At 28.9% G+C, this 23,892-nt stretch overlaps 3 protein-coding genes across 8 annotated transcripts; 1 reads left to right on the top strand and 2 right to left on the bottom strand.

Annotated features, from left to right (window-relative positions):
- Positions 1-186: 186 nt before the first annotated feature.
- Asap (ArfGAP domain of ASAP) lies at positions 187-14,998 on the bottom strand. Of its 5 annotated transcripts, none has more exons than XM_074256222.1 (16): positions 14,123-14,998; positions 13,697-14,034; positions 9,745-9,817; positions 9,130-9,275; positions 7,052-7,549; positions 6,609-6,873; positions 6,046-6,273; positions 5,705-5,927; positions 5,387-5,567; positions 5,031-5,309; positions 4,741-4,860; positions 4,449-4,659; positions 4,080-4,361; positions 3,781-3,947; positions 2,686-2,754; positions 187-1,982 (listed from the first exon to the last, which is right to left on the bottom strand). In XM_074256222.1, exons 2-16 carry the CDS (start codon positions 13,820-13,822, stop codon positions 1,767-1,769), a joined length of 3,084 nt encoding a protein of 1,027 aa, XP_074112323.1. In that variant the 5' UTR covers positions 13,823-14,034; positions 14,123-14,998; the 3' UTR covers positions 187-1,766. The 5 variants fall into 5 exon arrangements, with proteins under 5 accessions (XP_074112323.1, XP_074112325.1, XP_074112327.1 ...); XM_074256224.1 differs by lacking the exon at positions 14,123-14,998 and adding an exon at positions 11,334-12,408 and having other exon boundaries at positions 13,697-13,835; XM_074256226.1 differs by lacking the exon at positions 14,123-14,998 and adding an exon at positions 11,334-11,508 and having other exon boundaries at positions 13,697-13,833.
- Positions 14,999-15,341: 343 nt separating this feature from the next.
- Positions 15,342-16,441, bottom strand: LOC141536709 (small ribosomal subunit protein eS19). Its single transcript, XM_074257430.1, has 3 exons — positions 16,382-16,441; positions 16,061-16,131; positions 15,342-15,775 (listed from the first exon to the last, which is right to left on the bottom strand). Exons 2-3 carry the CDS (start codon positions 16,129-16,131, stop codon positions 15,382-15,384), a joined length of 465 nt encoding a protein of 154 aa, XP_074113531.1. The 5' UTR covers positions 16,382-16,441; the 3' UTR covers positions 15,342-15,381.
- A 149-nt stretch (positions 16,442-16,590) lies between these two features.
- LOC141536708 (persulfide dioxygenase ETHE1, mitochondrial) lies at positions 16,591-19,604 on the top strand. Of its 2 annotated transcripts, XM_074257429.1 has the most exons (7): positions 16,591-17,042; positions 17,374-17,518; positions 17,942-18,127; positions 18,213-18,301; positions 18,392-18,602; positions 18,881-18,956; positions 19,127-19,604. In XM_074257429.1, exons 1-6 carry the CDS (start codon positions 16,881-16,883, stop codon positions 18,943-18,945), a joined length of 858 nt encoding a protein of 285 aa, XP_074113530.1. In that variant the 5' UTR covers positions 16,591-16,880; the 3' UTR covers positions 18,946-18,956; positions 19,127-19,604. The 2 variants fall into 2 exon arrangements, with proteins under 2 accessions (XP_074113530.1, XP_074113528.1); XM_074257427.1 differs by having other exon boundaries at positions 18,881-19,604.
- The last annotated feature ends 4,288 nt before the right edge of the window (positions 19,605-23,892 follow it).

Consider the following 23,892-nt stretch of genomic DNA (forward strand, 5'->3'; position numbering starts at 1 on the left):
GTGAAAATAAAAACCACTTTTCAATAAATAAATTTTTCATACGCAATTAAAAATAAAATTACTTGTTTATTTATTTATCGCAATAATTTTTCTTAAATCATAAATTTTTATTTTCAAAAATTAAAATTTTAATTTAACACTTTTTATTAAAATATAAGGTAAATAATTAACACAATTATATAAATATTTTCCTAAACAATTTTTATTTTATTTCAATTTTATAATAATCCATTTATATATATTTTTTTTAATTTATTATTTTTCAAAAGATTTATACTGTGCATAATTTTAACGGTGACTGACCTATATTAATTATTAATACAGAATATAATAAATATATAGAGTATACAAATTATGCCGTTTAATTTATTCAATTCAGTTTACTGTTATTAGTTCAAATAAACTATGAGTTCATTCAATTAAATTATTACTGAGACAATATAATAAATTTGAATGTTTACAATACAATTATTAAATAAATTAAATTTTTTTATTGACAACATAATAATAAACGTCGATGCTGTATTTAAATACTCAGGCGATTTCAATTTAAAATAAAATAAAATTGTTTTGCAAATACTTAATTAAAATATTAAAAATATTATCATTATTCTATAATATTACAACTACAATAATGACATTTATTTTAAAAATGACATGTGATTGCTGTTCAAACAGCTAATTATTACTAATTAATAAATAATCTAACATTTAATTGCATATTCTAGTCATTTTTCTTTTAACTTTGAATAAAAGAAAAATATTCAAAATAATCATAATTAATCGTGTTAGTAACGCTCATTTAATGAGTAAATATATGTACAGAATCGATATATTTACAGATTAATTATCACGAAACCCATACCAGTTGATTAATAAAAATTAATCGAATTTTCTTTGGTCTTTCGTATTACAAGTCATTATGTATCAGTTTGAGAACTTAACGATTTACATTTTACGTGATTACAACATTATTAATAATAATAATAAGTAATAACAATAATAAATGACAATAATAATTATCTACATTGAATAAAGAATCTAATGACTAAAATTTAATTAATACATGCTGCTGTTTTTTTTTTTTTTTATCTATATAAACTAGACATATGGCAAATAAAAAAAATTAAATATTCTCATTTTATTACATTCTTCTTCGGTATTAATATATATATATATATAAATTTTTTTTTCTAATAATACTTTTAATTTGTTTTATGCAATGACTCTATAGATTTATTTAATTTTTAAATTATTTTATGTTCATTTAACGACCAATATTAATTATATATCTTATTTTTAAATTAATTTGAAAGCCAACATCAAATTTAGTTATTCTTCCTTAATTACTTTTTTTAAAATTTTTAATCATTTTCTTTATTTTTTTTTTTTTCAAAAATATTTATTAGTCATTTTTCATTTTCTCATTTAATTCATCAAAAAATAAAGATAATTTAACAGATTTGATAAATAGATATTTTTCAATTATTGATTAAAAATTAAATGATAAAAATCATAAATTGATATGATGTATTTAAATATATCACATGGATAATAATGAAAAAAAAAATGATAAAAGTATAAAATCATTACGAATAATTAAAAAAAAAAAAAAATTTGTAAATTTACAAGCATTTAATAGATAGTGTGTAATTTTAATTATCTTCATTATCTGACCAATTATGTTGCTGTTTCTTAAAGCTTACAATGCTGGTATTATTCGTTGAGTTAGCAATACCCACTAATGAATTTAAACTAACTGAATGTTAGTCTTGAAGCATATGAACAAAACTTATAGGGAACATTCCACGGCGTTCGGGTGCCCGCTCCAGCGCACCTTCCATCCAATTGTCATCGTCAGTTTGCTCATTGGTGACTATTATCACTTCACCCTCTCGGAATGAAAGTTCGTCTTCGTTATCAGCATCACAATCATAGAGCGCTCGACATCGTCGCAATCCATTTAAACTTGATGTCATTGGCTATTTCAAAAATCAAACAATATTCAGAGATTAATTATAATTATCAGTTAACTTAATTTGAAATTTTTTTTTTTATTAAAATTTTTATCTACAGATAAAACATTTGTGAAAATTATATCCAACCCTGCTCTGTTCTTCAACAACAAACTCATGCTTATTATTTTTAAAATCTGTCAGTAAATCAATTTTTTTTTTTTTTTTAATTATAAAATTTTATAAATCCACTGATATATAATTTAAAAATATAATTGTTATTTCAATTCTTTGGAAAATCAAATAAAAATGTAACAAATAATTTTAAAATTTTAAAATTTACCAAAAAAAATTTTTTTTTTTTTAAATAAAAAAAATTCAAATTTTGAAGAACGGAAATAATTAATTTTTTTCAAGCCAAGATGTGAGATTTCATATTCAGTTTTTTAAACAAAAAATAATAAAAGATTAAAAACAATTTCTAATTTTAATTTTTTAATTTTTTTAAAACCGATTTAAAAACTCAATTATTTACTCATTAAATATTTTTTGAATGATGTGAAGTATAATCGTGATTATGATGTATTAATATTTTATTAAAATATATGAAAAAACTGAAATAAAATAAAATAAAATATGAAAAGACTACTGAATGGAAATGAATGAGTGACCACAAATAGATGCAATGCACAAATGGCCATGCGGATAGGGTGCCGTGCAAAATGTTTACCAGATTTAAATTGGGGAGCAAAGATGAGGGCTCCTCGGCGTAGCTTTCAAGTCTGGATCGGTCCCTTCGCTGTACCAACAATGGTTAATAACAAACCATAAACCCACTATATAATATACGTTTGGATATCACCAAAAAAAACATGCTGTCTTTATAAACATCACAATAATTTGGCATCGGAGGTTTTATCCCACTTCCGTGCCCTGCAATTATCTAAAGATATCTTCGGTGGGCGTTATTATTAATTAGCATAATATATAACAGATGGTGTGTATAAATCTAATGCTTTGAAACCGTTTGTCGATAATGACACACGTTTAGTAAACTGATACACGAAATCTAATCTTCAAGATGCATTATCGTGTTATTAACAAACAACTGCGAGAACAGTGTAGTTAGTTTTATTATCTGTATTTTATTGCAAATTATTTGGACTAATAAATATTTAGAATTAAAAAAAAATGTTATAGTTGCAATAAAAATTAATGTTAATTATAAAAAAAAAAAAAAATACTTTTCCGTAATTTTTTATCTAATTTTTAACCCACGTTTACTGTTCTAAATCTTTCAAATCACACAATTATTTTTTTACAGACAGATATTATTTTTGGGTTACATGATTCATGAAATGAATATATACGATGGAATTAGAATTTCTACATTTACAATAAATTTAAAAATGATGATAAAACTCGAAATTAAATATTTATGATTGATTTTTAATTGATAAAAAAAAAAAAGCTGACTAATTTTTAAATTAATGAGTGATGTATTTAATAAAAATGATTTATTTTATTAGTATGAAATGTTAAAAGTGTTCAAGCATAGTAAATTGGTGTTAATAATTATTATCATCATTATTGATAAATAATAAATAAATAAACGCAATAGAAAAAACTACGTAACATTTGTTAGTCAATAAATTTACTTAATTTCCTGCAGATAAGAAAACATAAATAAAAGTTTCCATTATTAAATTTATTCCAGACTCCTTAATCAACTTTCGTATCAAAAAAAAAAAAAAAAAAACAAAAAAAAAAAAAAGATGGAAAAAAAAAAATTAAAAAAACAAAAAGAAAACTAACTAAAGCTTACCTTCCGGGGTGGAGGTATAGGATTACCTATTCCATGCTCAGAACACATTGAACTAAGGGATTCACTGCTACGACCATTACTTAATCTTGCAGAGCTACCGGCAGAAGGTGCAGGTGGTGGTGGATTCCTTGGCCTTTGTAACGTCGACGTATTTGATTTATCCATGCCTGCGTAGAGAAAATAAAAAACTGTAAGATTGATCATAAAAAATGTGCAAGATTGTAGGAAAAAAAAAAAAAAAAATGAGCGTAATAAATAGTACATGAGATGAGAAGAAGATGTAAAACTAAAGTACATACTGTGGCTAACTGATGAGTCACTGCTGGGTGATCGTTTGTGATGCAGACTATTCAGTGTGTTCAGTGAATGTGGTAGACTGTGCAATGCGTTGCCCGCAAGAATGGGCTCACTGGTTGTTCTACTGTGTGAAGAGCTCGCTAAACTTGCTGATGATGGTAAAGTCCCATAATGAGCTGTCAGCATTGTCCCGCCGTTTCCAGGTGGTGGAGGTGGTGCTACACGTTTTTTTAGTGACCCATGAATATTTAGACTGTACTCTGGTGGTCCCATTGGACTGGGAACTGTTGACAATAATAAAAACAATATTTTAGGTAAACAGGATTAATTTTAAAATTAATTAAAAATCGGAGAATAGCAAATTTACTGACTGACGACTGGTTTTCTAGATTGTGGAGGCGGTGGTGGCGGCATTTGCTGTCTACTTGTAATAGAATTTGGCGAGGAACCACTTTGAAGACTGTCACAGGTGCTACTTCGACTTCGAAGGGTAATCGGAGAATCTCCTGGACCAGATCCACCTCCACCGGCATAAGAAGGTGGTCTGCTTCGTGATTTCTTTTCAGGCGTCAAACATCCATTCTAAATATTTAAATTCATCAATTTTATTTTACAAACAAGCAAGACTTGAATTAAAAAAAAAAAATTAGAAATAAAACATACTCGGTCTTCAATTATTGTTTCATCATCAGAAAAATCAGTCGAGCCTTCATCGTGTGATAAATTCCAATCGATATTAACATTATCAAACAATGTTTTTTGTCGTTGCAATGCATTGCTTAGCTAAAATAATGGGAAAAAAAAAAAAAAAAAAAAAAAATCAATTATACTTATATATTCATAAACTTTGGTATTCTATAGAAAATCAATATCAATTATTGAAAAAGGAGTTGAACAAAAAAAAGCCATTCTTTTCTTCTTTTTTAGTTCAAAATTTATTTTTAATGAATTACCAATTCTTTGCAAGTTGGATGACCCATTTCCTGGGCAATATCCAACGGAGTCTTTTCTTGTTTGTTACGTAGCGTTGGATCTGCGCCAGCGCGCAACAACAATTTCATAGCTTCCGCTCGATCGTGCCTTGCAGAAAGATGTAGTGCCGTTTCACCCTCACTAGTAATTTTGTCTATATTACCCACCGGCATATTTTGTATTAAAAAATCAACTATATGGAGGCAATTACCCCCTATTTCTCGCAAAATTGCCAAATGCAACGCCGTTTCCCCGACATCCTGAAACATTTTCAAATTACACATCAATACTTGAAATAACAAAAAATGTCTAAAAATAAATCATTTCAATTACTTACTGAAGTAGGTAACGGAGCTGCCAGGTCAACCTTTTCACCATAAACTTGGAGTAAATGCTGAAGATCTTTATTGTTAACAGCATGCTCGAGATCAGACAATAGATCTCGTTCATCTTCACAAGTTCTCAATACATATTTTTTATCGACATATTTAGCCCTTATAAATTCGTATCTCTCTTCCCTATACATAAAATACAATCACATATACTACATACACATATAAATGTCATAATATAGAGTATTATACCTATTTAATAAAACTATAAAAATAAGTTAATGTAAAGTACTTGTACTAAAACTACTTGTACTATTACTAACATTGTGGACGTTGGAGTTGGTTTATGATGATGATTTAAAGTTGCTTCCATAACTTCATTGAATGCTTGGTTAGTCATAAAACGTGCTAGTAACAATTGTGACGTACCAACATTGTCTAAAGTTAACGATTGTATCCTTGATATATGTACACCGAGATCTCGATGAATACCACTGCATTCGATGCATACTATTATGCCAAAGTTTGTTGACAACCACGTTGCATCTAGACATTCAAATAGTTTAATAACATTACTTATCATTACACATTCGGTTTAATTAACGTTATACAAATAATTATTTTTAATTTAAACTAAAAAAAATTTTTAATTAAAATAAATTACCATTTTGTGATGAACAGTCACAACATTTATCATTTCCATCTAATCGCAATACACATCGTATAATAGCTTGCTGAAGTTCAACAAGACTCGGATTACCCTGGCCAGCTTCAGCTTTACCACTAGCATCAAATGCTTTCAGCAATGCTCGCTCTTTACAGTTAACAAGTACCGACATCCATGCACGTTGATCAGCTTCATCTTCTGCTTGAAAGTGATATGTTCTATTGTCTAATAACAAAATAATTATTTATTTGTATATAAATTACAAAAAATGACATCTATATTAAACGTATTATTGCATAGTTGAATTTAATAAGTTAAAAAAAAATAAAAAAAAAAAAAAAAAAAAAAATGGAGTATAAAGACCAAATTAAATACAGACAAGACTAGACAAAAATATAATGATGTTGATTTAATTTTCAAGATATCTGAGAAAGTTGGAATTAGCCCAGAAAAGCATTGCAAAATTGTCTTAATAATGAACGTAATCAAAAATTTAATCTTCATACCAAAATTTATCAATAGTGTTTTTAATTTAACTAATGTTAGATAAATAAACTTACAACTAATGAGATCAAAACCACGTTTATCATCTGGTACCAATTTTATCTGACATGTTAATAAATTAACTCTTGTAGGAGGTTTGTTTTCGTCAGCATGGCAAATATCAAGATATCCTTCAGCTTGAACAGCACAACGACGTTTTTGCCAAACACGTCGCATTTTACCCTCGCTCTTTTTTAACAGATGGCCTGAACGAGTTACTCCGTGCTGTTTGTCGCCCTGCAGCTGATGAAGCGAGTATCCCACACTGGCGTTTGCATTCAACTGTTAAATTGTTTCGGTGTAGATTAAACAATGGTAATTTAAATTTAAAAAATTAAAATTACTATTAAAAAATTCAGTAAGTAACTTATTAAATATATAAATACAAAAGTTTAACTCAAGAATTTACACAGTAATAATAATGTAAACGAAATAATATAAATTAACAAGATAAACTAACTTCCTTATCACAACCAGAACTCCTCAAGAGACTTCTTAATTCAGTTAAACGTCTTCGCTCTTCATCTTGTGTTTGTCTTATCTTTTGTAATTTAACACTTAAATCTGCAATGTAAGATCCAAAATGTTCAATAGTCTTCAAGCCGTCTTGAAAGTAATTTGTTTGAGCATGATAATACTCGACAAGATGTTGCAGCAATTCAATCCCTTTTTTAGTTTTTATTTCATTAACTTTTATTAAATATTCACACATTTGTAATTGAAATAAACGTCGTTCTTTTTCCATTTCATCAGCAATCTCAGCTGGCGTTACTTCCGATCGTATAAGACCGGCTTCTTTAGCATGTTGTTTTTTTTCTTTTTCTATTTTTGCATACTTGGCCTCATAGTCCTTCCAGGCTTTTTCAAAAGGCCTCTTCAAGTCGCCCTTGACGCCTCGCAGGTCGCCTTTCAGCACTGAATCCAGTGGAAACATTACAATATTATTTATATTCTGCATCTGAAAAATCATATATAATATATTTTTATTTCATTACTATTATTATTATTATTATTATTATTATTATTATTATTATTTTAAGTATAACTATATATATGATGAAAGTTATTATATAGAATAAAAAAGAAAATGAAGGTAAGCATGAAGATGAAAGTGATTCAACATTAAAGGTGGGGTTTTCGCGGATGAGTTGTACCGAGGGGAATATCTTATAAGGAAGAAATCACATCATAGCGTCTTGATGTCTAGTTTGGTAAGTTTATGAAAAGGCTATATATACACGATATTATATCTATAGCCTGCATTAATCTATAGCCGGTTAGTACTTATTTTTGTTCTCAAATCTATAACCCTCGATCCTTTGTCTAGCCCTCTTGACAGTACGATGACTCATAATGCTATGCTGTATGCTATGTTAGCAATTTTCTTGCTCATATTAATGGATAAGAAAGAGAAAGGACCAGAAATATTAAATAGATAGATAAAGAAGCATTAAAAAAAAAAAAAAGAAAAAGTGAAGGACCACTATAGACATATATGTATAGTATATAGTTTTGTATGGTCTTCCCCTCTAAAGTTAGATGCTCTCGAGCATGATTCCCCCTTGATGCTTTACTTGTCGAAACGTGTGGTATGATCGGAGAATAAAGGTTGAATGTGCTTCTGATAAAAGCCGTCAGTAAAGTACGCATACTTCAGAAAAAAATCAATTCCGTTGACAGCTTTATTTTATTTTCAATTAAAATAAAAAAAAAAAAATTTTTTTTTCATCAATATTTAATAAAAAGTTTTAGAACATTGACAGAAAAATTTTTCACAAAATAATCCGTCGAATTGGTCCGGCTAAAAAAAAAAAATTATCGTTAATCAATAACCAATGTTAGAAATAGAAAAAATAAAACAATCATTTTGGATCAGCACAAAGCTTTCGTTGATATTTAAAATTTTTTCATCCGACTGTATTGTTTCTAAAGAACTCTTTTTAAATGGATTATTTTTTCTTGGGCATTCCTTTCTGAGGATACATTTTCTACACGTCCGTAGTCTTGGAAGTAGCCGTTAAAATAAATTATTAACAATTAAAAAAAAAAAAAAAAAAAAAAAAAAGAGTAATAAATATTTAATTAAAAATTATAATTTAAAAAGACACCGATTAAATTTCTGTAAGGTAAACAATAAGATAAAGGAGGAAGAAAATAAAAATCATGACGCGTGGCAAACGTGTCGAGGATGTTACACAACGTACAGCGACTAATAAAGCAACATACATCGAGACAGGATGAATTTGCACCGGGCGACTAATGAGTAATACCAATGAGCTTGAGGGCCGGCCTTCGAGAGTTGTATCGCATTAATTGATCCATCACACAATTGAAACAATCATTATCATAATCATCATCCAATTATCAAGCTATCAAGCTTTGCAAACGTCGTTGTAACTCATTTCTCATAATCATAGTCATTTTTATCACCATTAACTGTCAACTCGTACAATCCATAGTGTCCATTAATTTTATAAGCGTTGTACATAAATGCAGCGTAATTGTACGTTTCATAAATTAAATATTGTGTAGACTTACAAGAGTTTTCATTAATGCGCTGAGTTCTTTTGTAACAACGGCAAATTTAAAGAAAGCTGCACCAATATCATGCTCTTGTTCTTTAAGTGCAGCATCTCCCATTTTTTCCAATGCTCTTCCCAAGTAAACTTCATTGTCCACGTGCGCTAAAAATATAAATAATATTAATTAATTAATTGCATGAATTGATGAAAATAATTGTAAATTAAAATCTGGTGGAGAAGAGAGGTCATCGACTAGACATTTAATTCTTGTATTTAAAGGCATTGAGCTGGAGTAATGTAAGAAAAGTAGCAGAAGCAGTGAAACGAGAGGCGCCAGAGAAATCGATTCCGTCTACCGTTGCTGACTGCTGCCTTTCTCAATGTACTTTGTACCGAGTGTACAATATTGCTGTTGCTATATTACAACACTACAACTATTATTATAATCCATAAGCTTTATTAAAGTTGAGAACATCATGATGAGACTTGGCGCGTGACCCGTGTCAAGTTCTTTCTCAAAGAAAACACCTAGCAAGTACTAAGGTTTCCACTACACTCGACTTTCAGTATCGAGCCGTCTTCAGTTTCTATTTAGCTTCTTAGTTATTTTTTTTTTTTATCAGCTTCTTACCATTTCCGGAATTGTGGATGGCTTTGATCGCCTTCTTCAGCTTCGTCAAACCCTCACGATCAAAGTCCAGGGTCTGAAAGAAAAAAAAAAAAAAAAGAAATTTTAATTTCAATTTAAATGTTAAATGATAATAAATAAACATGAAAATTTGATTTTCATTCAGGCATTAATCAAGAACACAGTCACAGTACACACACAAGGTCATTATAACAACAATTTAATTTATACCAATTATAATTATTATTAAAACTCACTGGACGGTAAATACGTTTTACTATTTGGGTGTTCATCAAAAGCTATTATTATATAAATTAGTTAATTAATTAATTATAATAAAAATAATAAATGAATTTATTGATGAAAGACTTAATGATATACTGACAATAGATTTGCCGCAGACAAAAGTTCAAAGGCAATCATTGTTTTATTTTAATACTGCTCCGAATATAAAGCTATTTAATTGGCTTGCTTTCATACCAATGAGAAGGACAGTAGAAAAAAAAAATTTCAATAAATATCTTCACTGATTTTTTTCTTGGAGTTATTAAATTTTAAATTTAAACACATGACATAATCTATTCGCTTTTCCTCTAACACATACCTATTTACATACATACATACACAAGCATCTCATGATTTAATTGTCATCGTTTATTTGCAAGTGTTAATTGAAGGAATTACAAGCGGAAGTAATTTCAGGCACGTGGGACAGGTGGAGAGTACTTTTATAATAGAATTGCAGCACTGTCCTGTCCAACCAAACAAATCCAACCCCTCATGAATTTATTCTTTGTATATATACATATAATAACAATAATTATCATCATCATCATCATCATCATACAAAACATGTAAACACTTACATGTAAACACTTACATATTTTCATTGAACGCATATTTTCATCTTCCCTTTAATTTTTTTTAGTGTATTAAAAAAAGTAATATAATTTTATCTTTTTTAAATCAGCATTCCGGTTTTCCATACCATCGCCCGTTTGTATACTTATACTTATACTTATTATATACATTACATTAAAAAAATACATACATAAGACACTGACCTAGGACAAAGAAGAAGAGGAAAGAAAGAGGAAAAAGTTGTTTTTACCGTAAACACACGTTAAATGTGATTGCCTTACAATAGCTTCCGATTAAGTAATAATGTTAATTTTTTTTTTTTTCATATAAATATTTAGTTAGTTTTTTTTTTTTTTTTAATTCATACACATACTAACACATTATAATTAAAGATTTAATTGCCATTTACAGCTACGTAACGAGTATAATTAAAATGTCGGGAATTAAAAATACAGCGAATAATTGTGGAGAGTAAAATACCATAAGAAGATGAAGAAAAGAAGAAGAAGAAGAAGAAGAAGAAGAAGAAGAAGAAGCAGGTGATCCAGGTTTAAGCGATGAAGAACAGAGCAAACCGAGTAAATCCGAGTACAAGGTAGTGAATATAAACCCCAACACATAACAAACTAACAGCAACAGCAGTGAGTGGAAGGAATTCCTGGAGCTTCGGCCTTGGTAGGTCGTTTATATTGCAACAGTTACGTGCTGTAATTTACAAAGAACATGCTTACAAGAAATTCGCCATCAAGTTGTGTTGTTGTTATTGTTGTTGTTGGTGTATGTCCGAGTTGTGTCTGTCTGTCTGCTTCTTCTTTATCTTTTAGTTTTTTATTCTGATTTATGACTCTTTTTCATTTTATTTACTATTTTTTAAACTTGTTATACCTATGTATTTATCCTGGGTACCTTTATCAGCAGGGTAGAAGCAAACTCAGGTATAAGGCTATTAAACATTACATATTGTATGCATACAAGCAGTATGCAAGATTATGAGTGACCGTATACATAGACTTTAAAATATAAATAAAAAAAATAAGAGAAAAATAATTTTCATGTACTGATGAGTTTATTTTTTTTTTCTACTTTACCACACCTTCTGATGCTGACTAACATGGCAACTAATAAGCGTATTTTGTGCATGGATAAGTGTAAAAGGGTGTAGATTGTTAAATAATTTTATATATATATTATATCATGTAAGATTGGTTTTGTTTGACCTATTTAGAGGTGAGGGCACTCTCTTTGAAGCATCAAGTTCCACGCCCCCTGACCCCCCAGGACATTGATCCACTGTTTTTATTGTATTTTTAATCATTTTTAATCATTTCTTAAGATAACATGTAATATTCACGCACTCTTATTTTATCTTCACTGTGTACTTTATTCAAATAATTTTCTTATCTTTTATTTATCATCATTTAATGTTATTAATTTTTTTTCTTTCCAGTCTCCGTATTGTCTCTGTCTTTTCGCTTCACTTAGTGCTGTTGCTATTTCCATTTCCACTCCATTCATTCTATGTTATGATATGTGTAATGTAATGCGTGACATACGTATATATAATAATATTACATTGTCTAAGAATACGTACATACTTTTCATTACATTAGTCATCAGTTATAAATAAATGTATACAAATAATTTAATATAATATTAAATCCAGCTTTACATGTCAACTCTGTTTAATTTTATATTTAAGATTTTAAATCCCATTTATTTTTATGACTAGTCAATATAACGATTTTTTTTTTCATTCTTCAAAAGCATTATTCACTCTTTCTCTAGTAATTGATATTTTTATATAAGCTGAAAAAAAGTATTATAAAACAAATTTTTGTAAATCATCCGTTCATGCGATAAGTATCATTTTTTATTACCGGACCAACCTCTTTTGTTAATTGAAAAATATCAATAATTGTGTAACAATTGATTAAAAATAAATGTAATGTGAGGTTTTTTTTTTTTTTTTTTTTTTTTTTTTTTTTTTTTATTTGTAATAAAATTTATATAGAACTAGTTATATAAAACGTAAAATAATATGAATAGAAATAAAAGATATCCGAGAATGTATTTTAGAAATACAAGTTGATTTTAAACTAAAATTTCAGACTTTTGCGAGACATCTGAGGATATAAACGTGGACTAGTTCTACAATAGTATATATATATGTAGATTTATATCTACACTTACATTGTATGAGGAATTTAACGACAGCTGTAGGTACTAAACTATCCCAAAAGCCCCTCGGACACATGAATAATAACACATAAGAAAAAAAAAACACCCTGCCAGCTTACAATAGAATCTCCCGCCAAATTCTTTTAATGGGGTGTATTTTACATATGTGTGTATGTGTGGAACACATTTTTGAGCATGATAAATTATTTAGCTGTCACTTTAACGAAATTAAAAATTGATTATTTATAGAATTCATTAATAAGGTCACGTAAAATTTAAACGAATAAAAATTATAAAAAAATGATAGGGTCATATCCGGTGCAAGTACGGAAATATCACAAAATTGAATGGAGAATGGACAGGCACCGGACGTTAACATGATAAGGTTTCCTTGTTTAATTCCTTCTCTATATCGTCTCAATCGTCACGTCGTTGAAATTAAAATAAAATAACAATAATAATCATGATTGTGAAAGTAAAAAAATGTTGAGTGTTCTGAACCTCGTTTAGAACAATAAACAAAAAAATATAATGCCGTGAATCCTCAGAAATTCGATCACTTCTCTTTCATTTCTCTTTCTTTCTTTATATTTTTTGTTTCACTATTTCTTATAACTGCTTTTTATCATTATTGTTATCTATATCGTTGTTTTTTTTGCTTGTTTAAATAAAAATTCCGTGTGTTGATTATTTTTGCATGAATAATAAATCTAAAAAATAATTTTTATTTTAAAATATCAACAATTAACATCATTGAAGTGATAAGATCGATGAGATTTGATAGTAAATTGTACACGTCAGAATGTCAAGCCTTTTGTCTCCATCAAAATCTCTTGCCTCTCAATAAATAAATACAATACTAAATAATAATAATTATTATTAATTATAATAATTAAATACCAAAACATAAACTTACTTCTTCAAGTGCAGTTATGGTTTGTCTGCATTGTGGCATCCGTGATACAAAAGTTGAGGTGGTTGGTGAGTTATAATCCTCCCTTGTCTCCTCAACAAACTCACTCACCGCAATTAACCCCGGCATTTTGTTATTTTAATTATTACTTATGCTCCAATTATTTATGGACAAAAATAAACGGTCACATTGATAGCAATAAAACCAAAACTGTCACAATTGTATAATATTATAATATAATATGAGTTTGGGAATCACAGTCGAATAAGATGAAGAAGGAGGTGGAGGCTAGAACACACCTCTCGTTTTTTTACGCCCCCGCTTTGCCTCTCACTTTTTCTCTTGCGTCAAAAAAACAAAAAGATAAATAAATAAATAAATAATAAAAATATATAATTAAATAAAATCAACTAATCCATTAATAATTACCATTTTGATATGTACACATTTATAGATGTATAAATATATATGTGCGTATAAAATCCATAAAACATCTATCACATTAACACTTACTGTCTAGATGAAGCACATGCTTTGAGCATGAGCTTGTGATTATTTTCGTAACATCTTATTTACACTCACTTAGTTAGTCTTAAATCCAAAAATTAAATCGTAATTAAACAGACAGTTTATTTTATAGATTCAAAAAAATATTTAATATTCTTCTGAGATTTATTTGTCACAGAACTTACGAACGATGAATCGATGTTATGGAATTTTGTTTAAGGATCACAATGGATCCATCAACACAATTTATACTATACATTATTATGACAATAGTAACTAATATTATTGTTGTTAAAAATATTAGTGTATATTGAGAATATATTTGTGTTTTGATTATTTTATATTAAACACGATTGATGACTAGAGGTTTTATGTATTATAAAGCTCACTGATGACTATTGTGTATGATAAAACCGACACTTGTATGACTCGGTCGGTGCCGAGACAATTTTCAACTGTTTTTAACAGACAAAACACACTACTGTATAGTATACACACATCTGAGTTACAACGTATTATATCGTGAGTTTCTGTATACCATCTACGAAAGACTGCTACCAGCGTACCGTTTAACTTTAGCTTCTTTAGTTTTATGTCAGAGCTCAATCTATACACTCATACACACATTCACATATATTATGTGTGTATATATTTTTCGTTTCGTGAATATTCTTTGTGTTATGTGGCGTTGCTGTTTCGATTTTTATTGCAATAACGCGCATAGTCCACATCTAGATGCCGCAACTTTGGTTGGTAAGCACGAGCTCTACATCTTACTAACGCCATCTGTTTTCAGCGACTCTCAAAATACATGATACTAAAGTAAGCCGACGTTTTTTAATTATTTGATTTTTTTTTAAATTAAATTAAAATAAAAAAACGTTTTCAAAAAATTTCACTTACAGTTTTTCAAGTTTTTTACGCGTTACATTTTTTAAAAAATTATTTTGTAATAATTTTTTCAATAAAAAAAAAACATTCTAAAAATTTTTAAATGTCGGATAATTTAATTTTTATATGAAAATTAATTTAGCAGATATTTGATAATTTTAAGAATTTTTTTAACAAATTTATTTGTTAAAAAAAAAACTATAAAATGCCAAAGAAAAAAAACCGAAATTATATTTAATTAAAAAAACAATTTTTTAGATTTTGATAGTTTTATTATTGAAATACAATCCTTAAAGAACGAGAGTTTCTTGGAGCTTCAATTGCTTTTTGCATTTAGCTTTTACTTGAGCAGCAATACGATCCAAATCACGTCGTCCTTGGCTGGTGAGTTTACGACCCCCCATTGGAGTTTTTTCAATTAGTTTAAGCTGCTCCAAACTTTGGAGAGCCCGACGTGCAATCCCACCGGAAGATTTGCAAAAGTGGCTGGGGTGAGTACCATTACGTTTACGTCCACCGAATATTTTTGCTACTGCACCAACACCAATGGGACTGCGGATGTAGATGTGACGAGCGATGGCCGCACAGCGTATGTAATACCAATCCGGATCATAAGGCGCCAACTCTTTGAACTGACCCGTCTTTACGATATCCATACATTCTGGTACACGCAATTTACCGGTCCTTTAAAATAATTATTTATTAATTAATTAATTAACGGCATATATTAAAATGTGATAATTTTTGTCTTAAAATTCTGATTCAACTAAAAAAACAACAAAACTTTAATTTAATCTAAATATTTCAATTTTTATACAAAAAAAATTGTCAAATTAGTTTTTTTTATTTTTTAACTCCAAAAAAAAATTTTTTTTTTTGATTTTATAAAATTAAATCTGAATTTTTTAGCACAAGATTGGTAATGTAGGAAAATAATTTAGAAGCTAGGTTATATTTTCTAAAACTTACTTTTTTAAAAATGCAGAAAACGCTTGCACAAATTTGTGCTGGTCAACGTCTTTCAAAGTTACGGAAGGCATCTGAAATAATAAATAATTAATAATATTTCAGATTTTACAAATAAAAAAAGGTTAATTTAGGATGTCACGTCAAACAGATCACATGGAGCTCAATGAACAATATTACTTATGAGTTTACGATGTGAAAAATATAGAAAAATAATTATTAATGTATTAATCACAGCTAATTGAGTTTTTAAATTATTAAAAACTCTGTTAATAACATTTAAATATTATTTGATTGATGAACATAAATAATGTCATGACAAACCTTTAGCTATCACGAAGGAAAAGAACTTGTAAAGATGGCAGTGTTGTATTTCTGAGCTTATGAATTTGCTTCCTAGGCTTACAAAACTGAAAAGGCGCGCATTTTTTAAATTATTGATTTAAATTAATAAAATTTTGAAAAATTGAAGAATTTTTCAAATTTTCCTCGTAAAATTAAATGGGCAGTTGATAGATTAATGATTTTTACTTTTTATATTAAAGTTTTTAATTTATTGACTTGTAAAAAAAATTATTAGTACGGACATAAAGCAATGTCATTTAGGTTATGTTGTGATAACATGATAAGTGGAACAAATAATTTTAGAAAATAACATTTGATTTATTAATTATATATCTCACTAGATAATTTAATGCTTTGATTTAATCAGGATACAGACAGATCACATGTTTAATAAAATATTCTTTTCAGTCTGACGTGGCGGATGAGTATTATTAATTTTTAACATAGTTAAACACAACTCCGAATTTTTTTATTAAAAATGTCGAAATTAATCAGAAAATGTACTAAAATATTTGCAACACCTGTCCCACAGCATTGTGTCACCAAAATAACAAGAAGGTATGTGTCGAATGCACATCAGTGTCAGAATAAAACTCTAACAGAGCATATACCTCTCTCGAATGACATCTTGTTTCGCCAGGTAAATCAAACGATAATTAAATATTTATTGACTATGAGAATTAATTTTTAGAATTTTTTAATAAATTAATTATGTCAAAAAAAAAAATTGACATTTAGAAATTTTGAAAAATTGTAAATGCAATTTTTTAAAAATAGTTTTTCAGAAAAGATTTATTTGTTAAATAAAATTAAAAAATTATTAAGTAGCTGCTAACTTGAATGTCATTTATTGACTACAATATAAATAACTAGGCGCATAATATTAACTCTTATAAATCAATACAATATATACATAATGAATAACAAATTTTGTCTCGTACTAAATATTAGCTTTAACATTTAATTTACAGCTATTCGACCCATCTTCCCGTACATATACATATTTATTGGCTGATACAACTCAGAAAAAGGCAATATTGATAGATCCAGTATTAGAATGGGCTGATAGAGATGCTACATTAATTAGGGACTTAGGATTGGAACTCAAATACGCAAGTAAATATTTTATATTCCAATAAGTACATATAAATATGTTAAATCCTCATGTATATAATTGTTAGACAGTAATGTACTGAGTGTTAGTAGAAAATTTTAATCATAATGCCTAGAATAGTTTCAGCAATTATTAAACTTTCATTGCATAAAACTTTAATTTCTCATACAACTCTACTAGCGCCAAAAGCTTTCTACCTTCGGAGAATTTGACAACTTACCTAAGGATTGCAGAATTAACAAGAAACTTTGGCAATTACATTCAAGAAGCTAAAGTGTTTTGATTGCTTTAATAGTATTTCATGAATCCCCATAGAAAGATTACATAAATAACATGAGACACCATGCTTATAATGCCATGCTCTTGTCATGTTTATCAATAGTAGATGAAATAAAAATTTTTTTATTCCTTATTTTATGTTTAAGTAAACACCCACATGCACGCCGATCATATAACAGGAACAGGTAAATTAAAATCAATATTACCTGGTTGTAAATCAATTATATCTCGACGTAGTGGTGCGCAAGCGGATATTTTACTTGAACCACATGATTCAATTAATTTTGGACGACATCAATTAGAAGCTTTATCAACTCCAGGTCATACCGAAGGTCAGACAGTTTAAAAAATCAATAAATATATTGAACAGCATTTATTCATTTATTAAACTTACGTGTGTTTTTTTAATGGATGCAGGTTGCGTGACGTACGTATGTCATGAACAAGGTATCGCATTTACTGGAGATACACTTTTAATCCGTGGATGTGGTAGAACAGATTTCCAGGTTTGTATTACATATGATTAATAATAGTTAGAAGCCAGCAAAATAACAAAAGGATATTTAACTATATTTTGTTTATTTTTCCATACAAAGGGTGGCTCACCAGAAACTCTCTATGAATCAGTACACAAGTTAATATTTAATTTACCATCAAACTTCCGGCTTTATCCAGCTCATGACTATACTGGTCGAACTGTAACAACAGTTGCTGAAGAACGTATTTTAAATCCACGGCTTACTAAAACTAAGGATGAATTTATCAAGATTATGAACAATTTAAATCTTTCATATCCAAAGATGATTGGTATGTTTAATTAATTAATTTAGAGTATAAGTATAATTATTGATCAATCATATTTGCCAGTAATGTTTAATTTCAAACTTTTTTGGATGCCCAGCAGAAGCTAGTTATTCTTATCGTTTATTTTATTTTTTCTTGAGTGTGAAATAAAAAGTAAAATAAAAAGAAGAGAGAAAAAGTTTGAAATTTCTCATGACAGGCTGTTGTAGAGTATAGTAGCAAGACGTGTCTTGTTTTACTGATGACGTTGAAAAGAGCCTCACAGTCGAATATTGTTTCAGACAAAGCCGTTCCAGCAAACAAAGTTTGCGGCATTTACGAGTATCCAACAGAGAAAGAAGAATAAATGATACTCTGGTACGGCTGTTACTGTTCTACTAAAGAGGATAAAGAAAAGGGAAAAGTATCGAGGAAATCCCACATATATTTTTTTAAAAAAATGAAAAAAATAAACCAATGATAAAAGATAAATCTTTTGGCATTTTTCTCACTTTTCGTGAGAAGTGTAATCGTCTTTTATTTTACAGTGAATTCAACAGCGAAGGGTAAGTCAAAAAACAAAAAAGTAATAGAAAATGGAATAAAAAAAAAAGCCTCTCTCGAACGCGGTGTGACTGGCACGCGAATGTCAGAAGCAAAGAGGAGGAGGATAACGGTACGACCGAGACTCTATTGTTAAAAGGAAATAAAACGGATTCGCTGGACTCTGATGGCACGTGCGGTATCGTCAGCTCTTTGTGAACAAATAATCGCGTTTTACGTTGCTGCTCTATTATACTGAAGCATCATCGGCATCAAGTATAAGAGACTAAAAATTCATCTGAGATTATTAAAAAACAATAAATAAATGAATCGTAAAATTAAAGTACAAAAGGTTGTATGCATGAATTTATAACGATTGTTTTAAAAAAAATTTTTTTAATTACTTTGATATTAAAAGTATACTTAAATATTCAATTCTGAATAAACAAAAAGTTATTGAATTGGATTTTCCATAAAATCAAATCTATTTTTTTTATTTTATTATTACTTTACGGATTTACCGGCGGCATTCTGAGTCATTTAGCTTGAGGCTTAAAGCCTCAGTAGTTTCTAAGATGTTGCTGTCTCTTGTATTGGGTAAGTGTAAAAGAATTGACTATATACAACGTGAAAATGAACGAGAGAATTGAATTTTCAGGCGTACATTTCCCATGCTAGAGGCATCGAGAAGTTTCAACTTGCCCTCCTGTTCCTCTTTCATTATCTGCTTTTTCTCTCTTTGTCTTTCTTCTTTAGAGTGTAACTCTGGCTCATTCACTCGCTCGCTCAGTTTGGATTATAAAGGGAGTTTACAGAGTATAATCGCGTTGTCGAAACCGGCGTTTCAACGAAAGCACACCAAAAGCGGTGAGTAGTATGGAATAAGGGTGTGAAGAGACAGAGGAAGTTTGAAAGATGAGAGAGAAAGAATTTAAGCGCAAAAGGATAGTGAGAGTGAGCGCGAGTGTAGAAGGATTGAGGGAGTAAGAGGATGGAAAACACAACCCTATGGTGTCAAAGTGCACTGGTAGTTGGTTATACATGTGATGGTGGGCTTCGTTCCTGGGTTCTTCTACTGCATAGTCGAGGGTTGAAATCGATACCGTTGCCAGGACAACTGTGACTACGCTACGCCCGCCACACGAACGAGAAAACTCACGGGCCAAGGCTACTCTCTCTTACACTTTCTCTCTCTTTTTCTATCTTTCTTTATCATTTTTATCATTTTATTTTTCTCCTGTTCTTCCCACAGTTTTGTATCGCTCATATATACATATAGATTTTTAAAAAATAAACAAAAACTAATAATGTAAATAGAGCGAAGATGACAAAGTAGAAGTAAAAGAAGAAGAAGAAGAAGAAAACGATGAAAGAGAAGAATGGGTAAAAGAATAAGCGCAAGAGAAGAAAAAAGTTTGTTACTAAGAACTTTACAATGCCGTAGGCAAGAAAACGAGAGAAACAGTTTACAGTTTAAATTTTATTCCGAGATAAATATTATTATAAAATTATATGAGTTTGTAAATTATGTATGTATAAAATAGCAGCAGGCAATGAGGGAATTATGAGGGAGCAGCAGTGGTTGAGGTAAAAAATAAAATACAAGTTTTATTAATTTATTTATTTATTATTATTATTATTATTTTTTTTTTTTTTTTTTTTCAGTTTTTGTAAATTCATATAATCACATTATTATTATCATCAAATATTCCACTCTCTTGAGCTTTTAGCCGCAGTACACAGTAATATTAAGTGTAAACTAACGCTAACGAGACGTACTTGGCCTAATGGCAAAGTATTTTCGAAAAAGAGTAAAAAAAAAAAATGCTAAAAGGAGTTAGAGAGAAAATTATGAAGAGCAAGAGAGTTTCAAAGCTTTATACGTTAGACTCGAGAGATGAGAGAAGTTTGCTGCCAGCAAGAAAATTGATGTCAACTTGGTCAAGTAACTGGTAAAGAGAAAAAGAAAGAGTATATATAGAAGAGGATTAACGTGAGGAATTGAGGATAAAATAAAGTGATAGATGTGGACTTTTGGACTTTCTGGGGCTGGTTTGTTACACATTGGCTGAGGGTGGAAACGACGTGGACAGATAGCAGTAGGGAGTTTTCAAGCTCACAGAAGGGGAAATCCCCGAAGGATATAGCTTGACTAGGCTCTCTCTTTATATATATATTTTATATAATATATAGCGAGTGTGAAAGAGCCAATGAAATGGCTTGAGTTAAAGCCACCACGTGAATCCAGCAACGTCATCATCAGAGGATTATCGTCGTCAGCCACCAGTCATTATTTAAGACTACCATTTTCAATTTTATAAATTGACCTTCTTTGCTTTCATGCACTAAGTATATCTGTGTCTACATTAGACATACTTTGTGCTCGCATCATCGTCTATTATGTCAAAGATAATTCTATAATACAAATAAAATCTGTCTGTCTGATTATTCTTCTGCAGTACAAGGTTGATGGATTTACTTTGAATGACTAGTAACGAGGCGCCGACGCAGGAATTTCGTCCTTTAACTAAACAAGACAATTGCGGACAAGAAAATCCATATGGACGAGTATTAGACAGCTTTGGCTTTACTTTACAAGTTTTAGCAAAGCATCTACAGGTTGTTGATTCCAACACATAGGGGGTATATTTGAGCAAAACGTTTTCACGACATTGATTTGTCTGAGACAACAATCTGTCTATTAGTCGTATATATAACATATAACAATGTATCTACTTATTTTTATCTTTATCAAAAACCTAATCTATCTCACTTGATTTCCTCTACTCTCGTTCTCTTTTGTGATCGATCGAACAGAATGCTAGTGGTATACTCGAACACTCGTGGTATTCGAGTGCCGTTTCAATTTCTGCGGGATTCCCATGCTTGGAATCCAGTCCGAGACAATTCCTCGATAATCGAGTCCCTCTCCGGTTGTCGTTGTACTTCCACTCGCCTTATTCACTTGACATCTCGAGTTTCCGTTATTAAACCGCCTGTCGTTACGGTTCTCATCCAATCACACTCAACTTTTGTTTAAAAACAAAATAAGTAAAAATAGATAAGAAGAAAAATCTAAATTAACCGAAGTAAAATAGAATGACAAGTGGAAATGAAAAAAAATAATATGTACATAAAATGAAAAATCTTCAAGTGTTCCAATTGCTTTGTAGTGTATAACCAATCTTGATTCAATGAGAAAACGAATGAGTCACTCGAGTTAACCGCACGCTCATCCTCATTCTCATCGTTACCAGTACAATCAATTTGATTCTATTTCCTCAGACTTATTGACCTAACATTTAAACCAACCTCCAGTAATATTCCTGACAAATCTTCTGCAAATAAAAAAATTTTCACTCATGTTTAATTAACTAATTTCACTCAGCTAAAGTTAATATTAATAAAATCTTCTATCTTAATTTTACATTATATACTCATTTGCAAATATAAAAAATTAAAGCTTAATAATGTCAGGATTTTACTAAAAATTTACATTACTACTTAAGATTTAATGATTCAAGTATTATATTTTATATTTAATACAAGCAACCCACAACTATATGACTGCTGAGAATTAAAAATTTTCAAATAAATTGAAGAAAGAAAAAAAATATTTCTATTATAGGAATAAATATCAACAATTAGATAAACAATTATAGAACCCATCAATTATTAAAAACTGCTCCAAAAACTCATCATAAAAAATTGACTATTGAAAATCTATTTTAAAATATAAATATGCCCCTCACAAAGTTTTTCTTATTCTTTTAATTACTTATATGATAAATTGAATATCGTCAAAAAAGTATCTAACTGTGAAAAAATATTTATTCAAGTTACGATCTTTCTGATGGCATCAAATTTAGCTATCAAATTTTCTTTATTTTCTTAGTTATATGAATTAATATTTGACTTATAATACCATTTACAGGTACAAAATAAAATTAATAAATAAATAAATGATTTTTAGTGTGAAATTAAAATTTATTGAGAACTACTTCGTAAATTTAATATAATAAATTAAATATTGCCAAAAATAATATGAAAGGTTGAAAAGGCACAAATTGAAGTCAAAACCTTTCCAATTATACTAAGTTTAACTACAAAAATCCATTTTACTATATAAATACTCCAGAGACAAAATTTTCCCTTAGTCTTTTAATTACATAGGTAAAACAAAGTTTTTCTTTTATTGATTTTCTCATTTAGGTTATTCTATATTTTCAAGCATGACGTTATAATTCATTTTTTTTTTTTTTTTTTTTTTTTTTTCGGCAGTTAAAAATATTATGGGAAACATCACGATCTCGACATAAATTTATAAATTTATTATTGAATACCATACATTAGCAGTAATACTTTGGCATCCACTTTAATAAATTACTAAAATATTGCCTATAAAATATTAAATTAAAATATGCTGAGCTGTTGAATAATACATTGTTACAACAAATCCTTTTATTTGATCAATGTGATGGGATACTTGACTATTTATTTAAATTTTATTTTAAATAAAAATTGTTAACAAAGATAAATAACTCAGGAATTCAATCAATTATTAAAATAAAATTTGATTGAAAAAAAACTCAGGAAGTAGGGCTAATAATATTAAAACAGTAATTTAAAAGACCAACGTTTCCTTTTTTTTTTTTTTTTTATAAATACTTCTTTAAGGTTTCTACTGAGGAAATGGACTAAAAATTACAATCGATATACCTAATTATAATTTATAATTCATAAAAAATGGATTTATTCATTTATAAAAAAT

The sequence above is a fragment of the Cotesia typhae genome, unplaced genomic scaffold (genome assembly GCF_013202065.1).
Source record: "Cotesia typhae breed Kobodo isofemale line unplaced genomic scaffold, CoteBio_Ctyphae scaffold_152, whole genome shotgun sequence".
Classification (NCBI taxonomy): Eukaryota; Metazoa; Arthropoda; class Insecta; order Hymenoptera; family Braconidae; genus Cotesia; species Cotesia typhae.

Excerpts from the sequence above, each read along its gene's own strand:
- Asap (XM_074256222.1), bottom strand. The coding sequence starts at position 13,822 with ATGCCGGGGTTAATTGCGGTGAGTGAGTTTGTTGAGGAGACAAGGGAG. Across the intron at positions 9,818-13,696 it reads CCATAACTGCACTTGAAGAA|ACCCTGGACTTTGATCGTGA; the intron begins GTAAGTTTATGT and ends TTTTTCTTTCAG. Across the intron at positions 2,755-3,780 it reads CTATACCTCCACCCCGGAAG|CGAAGGGACCGATCCAGACT; the intron begins GTAAGCTTTAGT and ends TTGTTGGTACAG.
- LOC141536709 (XM_074257430.1), bottom strand. The coding sequence starts at position 16,131 with ATGCCTTCCGTAACTTTGAAAGACGTTGACCAGCACAAATTTGTGCAA. Across the intron at positions 15,776-16,060 it reads TTTTCTGCATTTTTAAAAAA|GACCGGTAAATTGCGTGTAC; the intron begins GTAAGTTTTAGA and ends ATTATTTTAAAG.
- LOC141536708 (XM_074257427.1), top strand. The coding sequence starts at position 16,881 with ATGTCGAAATTAATCAGAAAATGTACTAAAATATTTGCAACACCTGTC. Across the intron at positions 17,043-17,373 it reads ATGACATCTTGTTTCGCCAG|CTATTCGACCCATCTTCCCG; the intron begins GTAAATCAAACG and ends TTTAATTTACAG. Across the intron at positions 17,519-17,941 it reads ATTGGAACTCAAATACGCAA|TAAACACCCACATGCACGCC; the intron begins GTAAATATTTTA and ends TTTATGTTTAAG.